Source organism: Haliotis asinina, chromosome 7 (genome assembly GCF_037392515.1).
Source record: "Haliotis asinina isolate JCU_RB_2024 chromosome 7, JCU_Hal_asi_v2, whole genome shotgun sequence".
Lineage (NCBI taxonomy): Eukaryota > Metazoa > Mollusca > Gastropoda > Lepetellida > Haliotidae > Haliotis > Haliotis asinina.
The window spans coordinates 15,389,337-15,402,042 of NC_090286.1; the positions used below are offsets into that span (position 1 = coordinate 15,389,337).

At 41.2% G+C, this 12,706-nt stretch overlaps 2 protein-coding genes across 2 annotated transcripts; one reads left to right on the top strand and one right to left on the bottom strand.

Moving 5' to 3' along the window:
- Positions 1 to 1,302: 1,302 nt before the first annotated feature.
- Positions 1,303 to 11,848, top strand: LOC137291483 (calponin-2-like). Its single transcript, XM_067822837.1, has 6 exons — positions 1,303 to 1,382; positions 4,234 to 4,382; positions 5,179 to 5,245; positions 5,347 to 5,451; positions 6,892 to 6,924; positions 11,239 to 11,848. The coding sequence occupies exons 1-6, from the start codon at positions 1,332 to 1,334 to the stop codon at positions 11,455 to 11,457; spliced, it is 624 nt and encodes a 207-aa protein (XP_067678938.1). The 5' UTR covers positions 1,303 to 1,331; the 3' UTR covers positions 11,458 to 11,848.
- Positions 11,849 to 11,860: 12 nt separating this feature from the next.
- On the bottom strand, positions 11,861 to 12,625 carry LOC137291332 (GATA zinc finger domain-containing protein 15-like). Its single transcript, XM_067822636.1, has one exon. The coding sequence runs from the start codon at positions 12,623 to 12,625 to the stop codon at positions 11,861 to 11,863; it is 765 nt and encodes a 254-aa protein (XP_067678737.1).
- Between the last annotated feature and the right edge of the window lie 81 nt (positions 12,626 to 12,706).

The following is a 12,706-nucleotide window of genomic DNA, read 5'->3' on the forward strand; positions in this document are numbered from 1 at the left end:
GCAGATCAACCCACATTTCTGAACCCAAAACATAAACTGTATGAAGTGTGCTGTTAAATATTTGTCACTATGTTTCCTGGTTTAGTAAATAACAATACTAGTTCAGCTATACCATTGTTTAGCTAGCTGAACTAACAACAATACCTACAATAAAACAAATGCATCTCATACAGCAGTATGACAGTTTATATCAGGAAATGGATCAATATGGAATGGAAGTGCACTTTGCCTAACTGCCCTGGACTGACTTGCACGAAGCGATCTTAAGGCTACAATGATTGTAACTCCCATTCTTCAACATAGGCGTAAGATAGTCTTAGCGCTAAGATTGCTTTGTGCAAGTGGGCCCTGGTGCCCAAATTTTCATTGTGTTTGTCCAGTTTACTTTAACTTACCACAGACATATATATCATTTGACATACCTTTCGAATACAGCACAAATTATATAAATTACATCACAATACATCACATACACACTAAATATGTGGGCGGTGGGGTAGCCTAGTGGTTAAAGCGTTCGTTGAAAGACCCAGGTTTGATTCCACACATGGGTACAATGCATGATGCCCATATATTTCTGCTGTCCCAGTCATGATTTTGCTTCAGAATCTTGCCGAAAGAGACGTTAAACCATACTCGCTCACCCTCGATTGAAGTAAATTGAAATATATCACTGATCTTGCAAATATTGGTGTGAAAGCAAGAACAATACATTTCTGAAATATATCAACCGTATCACTGATCTCTTATGTTTCCCAATGGCACTGTGAAAACTGAAATTATCTGAAATGTAATCATTGTTGTATTTGAAATCAAGTTGACCATTTGAAATACAGTAGTATACGATGCTTGTCTGTTGATATGAAAATATTATATTGACATTCACTGTGTTAGTTGGAACTTTACCTTGAGAAAGTCATCCTCGATATCTCCAGGGTCTACGTTCCGAAAAGTCTCCACTATAGGGGTATAGTGGAGACTTTTCGGAACGTAGACCCTGGAGATATCGAGGATGTGAGAAAGTGAACGTTGGTGGATTCTATTAAAATATGCTCTGGCAAGTCTTTTCAGATGTATAGTATTTCATCATGAGTCATTTGGCCATACACTTAGTCGCAGACAAATACCTTGTAATGTACGAAAGTTGAATAAAACGCGTGTCGAAAGTTGCTATTGAAAGGAGCCTTCTGAATATGGCGCCACAGCAACTGAATGAGAGGTCATCGCCCATTCGTCAAAAACAAAGCGCGGTTCCCATTGGCCAGCTGAGAAACCTAAGCAGCGGGTACCCTGCGACATTATCTGGACCCATTAACATCTAGCAGCTGAGTATGGCATACCGGGGACCTTCATATGGGCTAAGTCTAGACTGCCAAAAAAAGGTAAACTTTTCAACATTTACAGAATAATATGTTCCATCTATTTAAAATGTCATACCATTTTGCTCAAATTACGGTCTGTTTAAGGGCCGCACAGACGTCTTAAGTACCTCCAAAGTCAAATGTCACTGTTAGTATGGTATGCACTGGTGCGTACTGTTTCACATTTTTAGATATTGCTGTACGAAGGATATCATTTTACAATCTGTTATAGGATAGCAAACCAGCACGAGTTCCCAGAAATTAGCAATGTGAAACTAAAATATAAATTAGTATATGTTGATATAAGTTACGATTATCTTTTTAAAATACTAACTTAAATGTTTTAGATGCTAATAAGAAAATTAGTATGCTCACCCTAAGTATATTGTGCTTCAAAATAATGTGAAAGGCTATGGCGTCAGTGATACTGTACCTACAATTCAGTAACTAAAGAACTTTTACAGCTTTAGTGGTAGAGAAAAGTCAGGGCCGTAGACATACCCGTGGAGGGGGATGGGGGTTACAGATTACCTTTTATGCAACTACGTATTAACATAACACTCCTTTAACATTGATAGTCCCCTCACACCAACCCCGCCCCACCTTATTATAAAATGTTAACTACGGCCCTGGTATTGTGCCTATAGAAGTTAACGCAGAGCTGGTAGTCAAGCGAGCACCCGCACACTGAGATCGCCTGTCTGATAGGCTTCTCCACATGAATGTCGCCCCGTTGGCAGGTGAAACAGAACCTACAGGAATAAATGAGCTTCTGGTCCGAGCTTTTCGTAATACGACCTTACATATAGGCGAGTGTCGCCTTTTGCACGATAAACATTGCAAATCACGATGTGCTTGTTAAGGAACGTATTGAACAAGTCAAGTGACTTTAGAAGGGGGTCATATATGTTGTGCACTCTCAATGTCAGTTGCTGTTAGAGTAATGCTTCGTAGGGCCGATGCATTTGATATATCAATCTGTCATGGGGGCTGCATTCGTGTGTATAAAGAATGGGCATCTTAAGCTACCATAAGCATTGCGTTGTTATTGAAATATTTAAGGTTTAAGGTTCATCATAAAGGCCCCAAAGGATAAACACATCATGACGTAAAATTGAAGAACGAGTTACATGAATACACGCAGTGCCTGTTCGACTAATTCATCTAATACATTCAGAAGTTTCTCTCTTTTTTGCACATCTAGGAGAAATTACGAGGTCCCACGCTTTGCTGAATCTTTACACTACCGATCCTGTAGTTTCTTGTATACAGACGACATGTGTGTTTGGCTAATAGTCCTTTCTGTAATTCTGGAATATCGGCTATACCTTAAAGCTTGTCTATCGTGTTTCTGCAACCTACGATGTACCATGTGTATTTATCTCTCTTTCCATTAACAAATATCTTCAATAATCAATCTAGTGTGTATCTGAAGAACATTTGTCTACAACAGTCCTCGTTTGTCTCACCAGAGACCACAAAATAGCTAGTCTCGCTTTCTCTATAGTCCACGATACTCCTTGTTTGTCTCTCCTTCCCTACAGTATACGGTAGTTCTTGTTTGTCTCTCCTTCCCTACAGTATACGGTAGTTCTTGTTTGTCTCTCCTTCCCTACAGTATACGGTAGTTCTTGTTTGTCTCTCCTTCTCTACCATATACGATATTTCTTGTTTGTATCTCCTCTACAGTCTACGATATGTCATGTTTGTCTTTCCTTCTATACAGTCTACTATATTTCTCAACGGTTCCGTGTTTGTCCATTGTCTCTACCACACTTGAAGGATCTGTGTTTGTAAACTATCTCTACCACACATGACGGGGCGTGTTTGTCCATTGTCTCTACCACACTTGACGGGTCTGTGTTTGTCAACTATCTCTACCACACTTGACGGGGTGTGTTTGTCCGTTGTCTCTACCTCACTCACGCCGATGTGTCTGTCCTTTGTCTCTACTACACTTGGCGAACCCGTGTTTACCAACAATTTCTACCACACTCGACCGCTACGTGATTGCCCATTGTCTTTACCACACTTGTGGAGGCTGTGTTTGCCAACTATCTCTACCACACTTGACAGGGCGTGTTTGCCAACTATCTCTACCACACTATACGCGGATGTGTTTGTCCATTGTCTCTACCGGACTCGACGGCTCCGTGTTCTTCCATTGTCTCTACCACACTTGACGGGGCATGTTTGACCATTGTCTCTGTCAAACACGACGGTTCCGTATTTACTTTGCCTCTACTCACCTAGAGGAGGTAGTGGTTTTCACCAAAGTCTTGTAGGTGTGAGACCTGCACTTTGGGCTATCCGTCCTGACATAAACCGATACATCGTTTGTAACTGGAATACTCTGAGTCTTAGGGGCTGATGTCAAGTTCAACACACTCACTATTGCACAGTACGAATCTGTTTATAGAAAGGCTAACCCTCCGCTAACAGTTTATCTGGTGATTGGCAAGTATAGTATTAGGGGTAATTCAACGAGCTTGGCACGTACAATGTGACTTGCCTTCTATAACAACTTACTTTTAGAATGTACATACTGAACTACATGTGGGCTTAAGCCGTTTGTTAAAACAGAGTTAATTGTGAATGATACATAAATGGACGTATGATTAAGATGAACATGTATTAATGTCAGCAGCAACAAAAGACAGGTAGGTGTAGCCATACCTTAACGCACACTTGCGGTAGTTGTACTAATCCCGCAGGGTCAGCTGATGGATCACACCGATGGTCAAAAGACCTTAAAGCCTGTGTACACATTTGCCAAGTCAAATATTCGTAAAACAAAAGAGAAACTGAATTACAGAATGATGACTAAAACTGTGACTATAATTGTGATTGTGTCTGTTTCCGCTATAACTAGACGAGGGAGAAGTTTGACCTGGACAAGGCTAAAGAAGGCATAGCGTGGATTGAGCAGGTGACAGGTAGAACTCTGCAGCCAGCATCAGGAGAATTCCGAAATGAGCGTGATGTCGCCGCCGTTCTAAAAGATGGAGTCGCCTTATGTGAGTAAGTGGTTTGGGCTCCAGTCCCTTGAATATCGTTCTTTTTGCATTAAACCTATACTTGGTAGGGATATGATATACAAATATCTAGTAGATAAAAATTCTGCGTTTCCACATAGATTTAATCTGCTGGTAGCACGATTTAGATTTAGCTCTGTGGCAAGCCCAGGTTGACAGGATTAGTTCACAGGGGCCTGGAACCCGGTGTGAGCACTGACGATAGAACAACTCTTGTAACCTCTTTAAGATGGTAAATAAACGCCAAGTATTAAAGAGAAAAGATTTGTTTTGATTGTCTGTGTGAAACTCGACATTATACGACAAAAACATATTTTACCACGTTAAGCTACTTTCCCAGGCCTATCACTTATCACTGTTGTGTGTTGAAACCTTATGAGCGCTTTAAGCAGATGACGGCGTATTAAGATATTTTGAAACCTTTGGTCAACTAAAAGCAATTATCAGTCGAATGTAAAGGCCCGGGCACGTACCGGCCTGTTCCAAGGATTTGACCAAGTACAGAACTATATCTTGAAACAATGGAACATTGATGACCTGAATTACCCACGGGACATTTATGAACACATCCAACAATCAAGGTGATTTTCAGCTTTGGGTAAATATTATCTCAAACTGAAGCATTAGAATAACACTTTCTTACGGGCTGATTTTAGTCTTTCTTCTGCAAATGTTTAAATGATCAAATATAAATCTGTCTGTTTGGCATACATCTATCTAGTGTTTCAATTGGCTCTGTTACATAAGTTCGTACCTTCACACTAGGACTCTCTCTGTTTCAGATTAATGAACAAGATACAACCAAAGTCCATACCGAAGATCCACAAATCAATGGCTCCATTTCAACAGGTAATGCTTTGAATCCACATATATCTAGCAGTCATCAATATGCGTTTGATTTGCATTCGTTGTACATTATTCGAAGAAGTAACACCATATTTTTATGCTAGATGGAGAATCTGGATATGTTCACAGCAGCATGCAGCAAGTATGGGATGAACAACCTTGACATATTCCAGACTGGGGACCTGTACGAGGTGAAGGCCATGTACACCGTGAGTAGTACCCACGTCTATTACACTAGCACAAACATCTACACAGGATGCTGGCTATGCTGCTGCAGAAGCATATCTGTACTGTTATCAGTAATCAAGCTGCGATGGCCTCATTTACGAAGCAGTAATACTATTATCTGACATTATGTTGTTATGCTTTTATGTTCCTGTTGAACTTAAGCTATGATTTTACATGACGGTTCAAAAACCAAGCTAAGAGTATACAAGGGGTGGCTGAAAGATTCTTGACAATCTATCCATGATAAACATACTACTTTCATCTTTGACAGGGTGCAATAGAACCAAAACAGATAAACGCGGAGTATATTTATGTAAATAGACTAAGTATTCCCTGTGGGAGGAAATGGTAAAACTTTACTACCGAGCTGTCACCAGGTATCTCAAACTCCAGCCATTAACGAAGACATATCAACTTCAGGGTATGGGGGCTTCTTCATTTGCCACTATGATATGGGATGCTGAGTTCAAGAGCCTTTAAGAAGATCCTAGATCGGGTAGACGACCTACACACACAATGAAGTGAATATGGATATGCACGACTCACCACATGTCATACAGTAAATAAGATGTAGTTCTCTCTCATGAGATGGTTTCGAAAATTCTGAGGAATGAATATGCTGTCATGAGATGGTTTCGAAAATTCTGAGGAATGAATATGCTGTCATGAGATGGTTTAGAAAATTCTGAGCAATGAATATTGCATCCCAGTTATTCCAGCATAGTGAGCTCTAATGTTTCTAAACAGGAAAGCTTCAGAATTATCATTTCTTGCGTCATCTTGAAGCACACCCAGCCAGTTTTGTCAAGCGATTTGAAACCATGGCTAATTCTTGACCTCCCTAAAAGTCAGGCTATAAGGCAAACCACTGGACACATCAAATGCTGTCGCCTCAAAAAGGGCAAGGCCTTTTGCATCGTATTGCACGGAGAAGGTTTCAATTTCCTGGGTTTCCTGGTTTACTTAATAGCCTCGTGGCAAAGCATGAAAATGGACCAAAAGTGTTTTTACACAATTTTGCATGCATGCAGTCTGAATCCAATGAAAATCTTCCATAACCACAAATATGGGGCCATCTGAGAATCTGAGTCATTGTCTGGAAATCGTTATGCAATTGGTAGTGTCATGTTTGCATGTTTTACACCAACAAACGATTCCTTCATGGTTAAATCAAGGTTTTTTCAACCACTCCCCAAATGACTGACCTTGGCAATAAGCATAACAGCTTACTGCACTAGTGTCCCTTGATACCAAACACACCATCTGGCATCAAGGCATTGGTTGTTGCTGAACCATTGAATCTGATTATATCACTGTACATGACAGACCAGTATGAAATGTGTACAACTTTGTGGAAACTGTATAACAAAGCATATTCTCCAAAGGATGTTGTGTTGACTGAAATTTGTGTTGTGTTCCAGGTTGTCAACTGTATTCATGCTCTTGGGTCTTTGGTAAGTAACCTGGAAAGGAATAAAGAGAGTAAATGCAAATTTATGTAAGAAGTGGTTGATAAAATCAGCGGGTTTTCAATTTGCATTTGTTGTGACATCTGTATCCAAAATCGTGAATATCAGAAGTCTTCGTTTATAGTCTGTCATATTAATGATATCATTATAAACCAGCTTTCCATGGTAAAAGAAGAGAATCTTAAATTGCTACATCAGCTTAAGGGATATTTTCTATTCACACATACCACTGTTAGGAGCTCTACCTTGACTAGATTAAGGTTGTCAAAAGCTTTCAAATGCCATTCAAACAAAATTTAACAAGCTAAACAGGGTGTGCTTCAGCTAATGCTAATTGTGAGCTCTCATACTCAAAGTCTGTAGTATTATCCTTATTGTCATATATCCTGAAATTTCCTATCATTCAGGTTTAATGTGAATAACATTTCTAAACGATCCGTATGTTGTGTTGCTGCTTCGTAGTGGTCTTTCCAAGGGCTTCTCAGAAGGGGTTGTCTCCCCTGACAGGCTTAGGGACTTCATGGGATTGCTTGTGTGAAAGGTTTGGGATTCAGGAATAAGGATGGGCGGACCTTTACCTGAAGTGTTATTAGCTGGTAAGTAGTATTCTAAGAATTATTATCATTGCTGATAATATTTTTGAATTCTTACGAATACGTCCATCTAACACTTGCCGAAGCCCACATAGGCTTGTCCCCAGAGTACCCCACACAAAGCTGAGTATCTGTCACAGGAATACTCCATACTGGTGTCAAAATCTTGTTTGGGCGTAAGACTGTTGACCTTCCCTGAGATATGCTTGGAACCGAGATGGTGCACTGTAGACTGTCCACTAACTTGTAAAGTTAGCCTTCCAAATTTGTTGATGTATGCGACTACTGCTGTGTTGACTGTGTTATGGTGTTCTGGAGTATCAATGCCTGGTAGCTAACACTACTGCTCTCATGTCCAGCATGTTGATATGGACTGATGCTTTTAGACCCCAGATGCAGCCATGTCCTCTAGATGGGCTCCCCAGCCTGTGAGAGAGGCATCCGTGAAGATATGGCGATGTGTTGATGTCATCTTGATTGGCGTCCCCTGTATAACATTGGCGGGGATCACCAATTAGCAAGGACCTTAAACACTAGGCCTGTATGTGTTTATGTTGGCCGTTATGATGATTCATCTAATTCTGATGATATGTGTGATGCAGACGTTCTCGGAGAGTGAACGTTTCTTCAATTTTCAGTATCAGGTGTGTGAACTTCAGGTGTCAGAAAGCATGCAAAAAGTGAGATATGTATATTGAATCCCATGCAAACTGTTTTCTGGATGTTTAATTTAGCGGTTTTTTTAAATAACTTTTCAATCAACTTTTATTTGATGCAATTTTATGTTATGCAAAGTTAGATTTTTCCGTTACTATATGTAAGCGCTCCCAAGACTGACATCCATTTTCTCAGAAAGTGGAGGGATTCTGCCTATTTCGGTCTCCATTGACGTTTGATTACAGGAAATCCATGAACTCTGACTCGTTGCAGATGGAGTTATGCACGCACTGGGTTGTTATCAACGTAATATGCCACGGAGCTTTTGACATTCCGAAGTGTAGTGTCGTAACTGGCGATTTTGGTGTGAGTAACTCTATTACCTGTTACGATGGCCGTTCTGACTTGTCGGGGGTGATGTAGCTCTGGTTGCATACTCGCTTGGTCCGTCCGGGCTGCTACATCTAGGAATGAGTGGTTTAACGACCGGGACTCCTAACTAACACATAGCATTCATGTACTGGTTGTCTGGCATACCAGGAATCACTCAACACAAGGTTCTATACTCACATAGGTTTACTCATCCTTTTCTTCATTACACAATATCGTGGCCTGGACAGGATGGACCAAGTCATGTCCCAACTATGGAAATGTACAATCCTAGAGTTCGAACGTTCTGCCAAATCTGTAATATGCGCCCACACTGCATGACCATATTCAATCACTCTGATTTGTTAAAAGTTACATCATTCCATGGTCTCACGTATGCCTCGTGATCGGGAAAATTCCATTAACTCCCATTAGTGAATCGTCCTTGATAAATCTATTTTATTCCACTACTGACATATTCTCCTTTCCCGACGATTGGGTATTAATCTTACCTCTAGAAATAGCAACTCCAATGTCAGTGATCTGTACTACAGTATTTATCATGGATACAATTTTGACCTTAAAACAGTATATATTAGGGCTAGTGAAGGTGATATCCAGGAACCATTGGGCATGCCTTCAAATGTGGTTTCTTGGGGAACTGAAGACTGGATCCCTCTTTGGTGACCTTGTGGATCTATTGGTAATGACCTTCCAGGTGAATGGTGATTGACAAGTGCCAACTGGACCCTGGAACACCTTTATTGGAAACCCAGGCATTAGTCTCTGATACATAGTGGTAATTGGAAGTAGGGCCTGCCTTGCCGAACATCCGTGATGGAAGGTCTTGTTGAATCCTCTAGACTAATGCTTTGGAATAACCGAGGAGTCGTGTCGGCGGTGGACACCCCTTATTCTTTAGTGATTTGGAGCCTGTTCCTGTCGAGGCTCCTGGCATTTTTTAAGTGCTGTGAGGAGAGAGGACGCGTAAGAGCTGACCCAGTGAAACTTCCTGTCCTTTACTGACTTGAGTACTTCTAAAGCTTCTTCACTCTCCCCGTTGAACAAATGATTTTCTAACAGTTGAAAGTACAGAGCATGTGGCGAATTTCTGGGGAGGTCAACCAACGGAGGTGAAGCCTGCGAAGGAGGGTAAAATGCACAGACTTCAATAGAGCTTGAGCATCTTAGGAGATGCTAAATAATCGTGCAATATCTGGGTCATATCAGCTGAGATCTCCAGCTTCACTGAGGATGGGTCCTCTGCAGCATCCGTCTCTGTTGTGGGAAGCAACATCTTCTGGGTATGAGATATGGTGCGGATCATTAAGATCTCATAGCCTTCTCTCTTTAATGGAGATATGTGACGGGACTTGTCCTGACTGATGGTGTGGTCCATGCCGTGAGCCTGGTCCTGGTAGGTGAAATCAACACCTTGGGAAAGAAAGGTGGAAATTTCTATCTCTCTGCAAGCATTGTCAGTCTGACAAATCATTAATGACGGCCAGGCAGTCTCCTGGATGACAGGAGACGAACCTCGACACTATCAAGTTATGCTTAGATCTAGCTGACAGGGAGGAAGCAATGCTGCTTCGAGTCGGCCGGCGCCTCTGACAGTTTAATTCCTCATCTGGGATAAGGTAGCACTCCCAGCAGTTATCATGAGGGATGTGGTCGAACATAAGCGTTTTCTACAACATAGAGCAGCCTCATTTGAATACATAATATATTTCTCGCTTGTAGACTCATTGTACCATAAGATCAGCTTTGCAAATTTCATAATTTTTTCAGAGAACAAAACAGCACATGTCATAGAGAGCATCATAGGAAATTAATGAAGTTTCCTGAGCCTGTTAGGGGAGACAACTCCTTTGGAGAAGCAATTAGGAAGACCACTAGAATGTAACAACACAACATACAGATGTTATAAATTTTTATTCCTGTTTAAGCCTGTGAATCAGAAACAAGTTTCAGGATATAGCTCAAGTGTTACAGGGACATCTTCATAAGAGTTATGTCTTGTCATGTAGGTTCCACTTACACACTCTCCCCAGTTGTGCGAGGGGGTTAGCTAATATTGCATGTCACTTTGGGACCATTTAATCATCGGGCCCCCCTGAGTAATTGAAGGTGAGTTTCGGTGAGTTTTGTTCTTAGTTTCTACTGATTTCATTTTTCTAATTATCCATCATTGACCCCCCTTGTTGAATGCATTGACGTATGCGGTGTTGTCGGAGCTATAGACTAGCTATAGAAGAGCGTCATTATCATGCCCCTCGTTGTTGTTTCCGTACGAACACAGGTGGTCAAAGATGGAAAATTATAAAAATGGAAACAGTAGAAACTAAAGACAAAACTTACCGAGACAGGTGCTCCGTCATGTTTTGATGTGCGAGTTTGAGGACGCGACCGACAAATCACTGAACGGAGCCGAGAAATCTCCGAAGATGGCCGAGCATTTTTTCAAGTATCACCGACATTGCTTCCTATATAGAGGTGTTGTGTTTATGTTATTACCGGTAAACTACCGATGTCACTGCAATTGTTTCGCGAGTGGGCTGCGTCTGTTTACATTTGAGATGTAATTCCTTCAATTGTTTAGGGGGGTCTGATCATATACAATGTAAAGTTCAACTGGATTGCGTTTACGGATGTGTAACATATCATACTATAACTTCAGGCTCGGAAGAATGGTTTTGAATGCTCCCAGTTTGGTGTGAAGTTAGCCGACAAGAATGAACGTAAATTCACTGAAGATCAGATAGCTGAATCAAACCGGGTCATAGGTCTCCAGTATGGGAGTAACAAGGTGGCTTCTCAAGCAGGCATGACGCCCTATGGACTGGCTCGGCAGATCCTTTCTCCAAGCTCTCCCACAGAGAGCCAGCCCCCACTGTGACCACCTACAACTGGGATTACAGTATCTGAATGACAATCGACTTCCTTGTGTCTGTTCAGATGTCACTGACGGAGTGTGTAAACCTTACAGGCAGCAAGTGTGAATGCCCCCAGTCCCTTCATAGTTAGCCAGTGTCCATCTAATTGTCTACAAGCTAATGAACAAGACCAAATGTGAACCCCCCCCCCTCCCCCCGCCAACACAATGCCATCTAAAGAACACATGATAAAAGTTTGTGTGACATGGATATTATGCTTCACTGCTTAATTTCAGTCATTTTGTAGCTTAGCCATATTATCTTCCTTAACCAAAATCAGCAACAAGCACTGACCTGATGTGACATTCAATATTTGTTAAAATACATATTTTTAAATAAAATACTATACTAGTACTTTAGTTACAATTATCTGTTAAACACTATAGATAAAGGGTGTGAGCGGGGACAAGGACTGAAACTGTATGCCCGCTGTCTCAGATAGTGGTTTACATTGCATGCCTGCTGTTTCAGGTTGTGGTTTACATTGTATGCCTGCTGTCTCGGGCAGTGGCTTACATTGTATAACTGCTGTTTCAGGTAGTGGTTTACACTGTATACCTGCTGTCTTACGTTGTGGTTTACATTGTATGCCTGCTGTCTCAGGTAGTGATTTGCATTGCATGCCTTCCGTCTCATGTTGTGGTTTACATTGTATGCCTGCTGTCTCAGGTTGTGGTTTACATTGTATATCTGCTGTCTCAGGTAATGGTTTACATTGTACGCATGCAGTTTCATGCTGTCATTTAAACTGTATGCCTGCTGTCTCAGGTAATGGTTTACATTGTATGCATGCAGTTTCATGCTGTCATTTAAACTGTATGCCTGCTGTCTCAGATAGTGATTTGCATTGCATGCCTTCAGTCTCACGTTGTGGTTTACATTGTATGCCTGCTGTCTCAGGTAGTGATTTGCATAGCATGCCTTCAGTATCACATTGTGGTTTACATTGTATGCCTGCTGTCTCAGGTAGTGATTTGCATTGCATGCCTCCAGTCTCACATTGTGGTTTACATTGTATATCTGCTGTCTCAGGTTGTGGTTTACATTGTATGCATGCAGTTTCATGCTGTCATTTAAACTGTATGCCTGCTGTCTTAGGTAGTGGTTTGCATTGCATGCCTTCAGTCTCATGTTGTGGTTTACATTGTGTGCCCACAGTCTGTCATATAACATACCATAAGCTATGAGCTTACATTCACCAAATTAATACAA

Bases quoted from the DNA above. Each gene is read 5' to 3' on its own strand.
- LOC137291483 (XM_067822837.1), top strand. From the start codon at position 1,332: ATGGCATACCGGGGACCTTCATATGGGCTAAGTCTAGACTGCCAAAAA. The intron at 4,383-5,178 runs GTAAGTGGTTTG...TCTCTGTTTCAG, and splicing joins GATGGAGTCGCCTTATGTGA to ATTAATGAACAAGATACAAC. The intron at 5,452-6,891 runs GTGAGTAGTACC...GTTGTGTTCCAG, and splicing joins AGGTGAAGGCCATGTACACC to GTTGTCAACTGTATTCATGC.
- LOC137291332 (XM_067822636.1), bottom strand. From the start codon at position 12,625: ATGAGACTGAAGGCATGCAATGCAAACCACTACCTAAGACAGCAGGCA.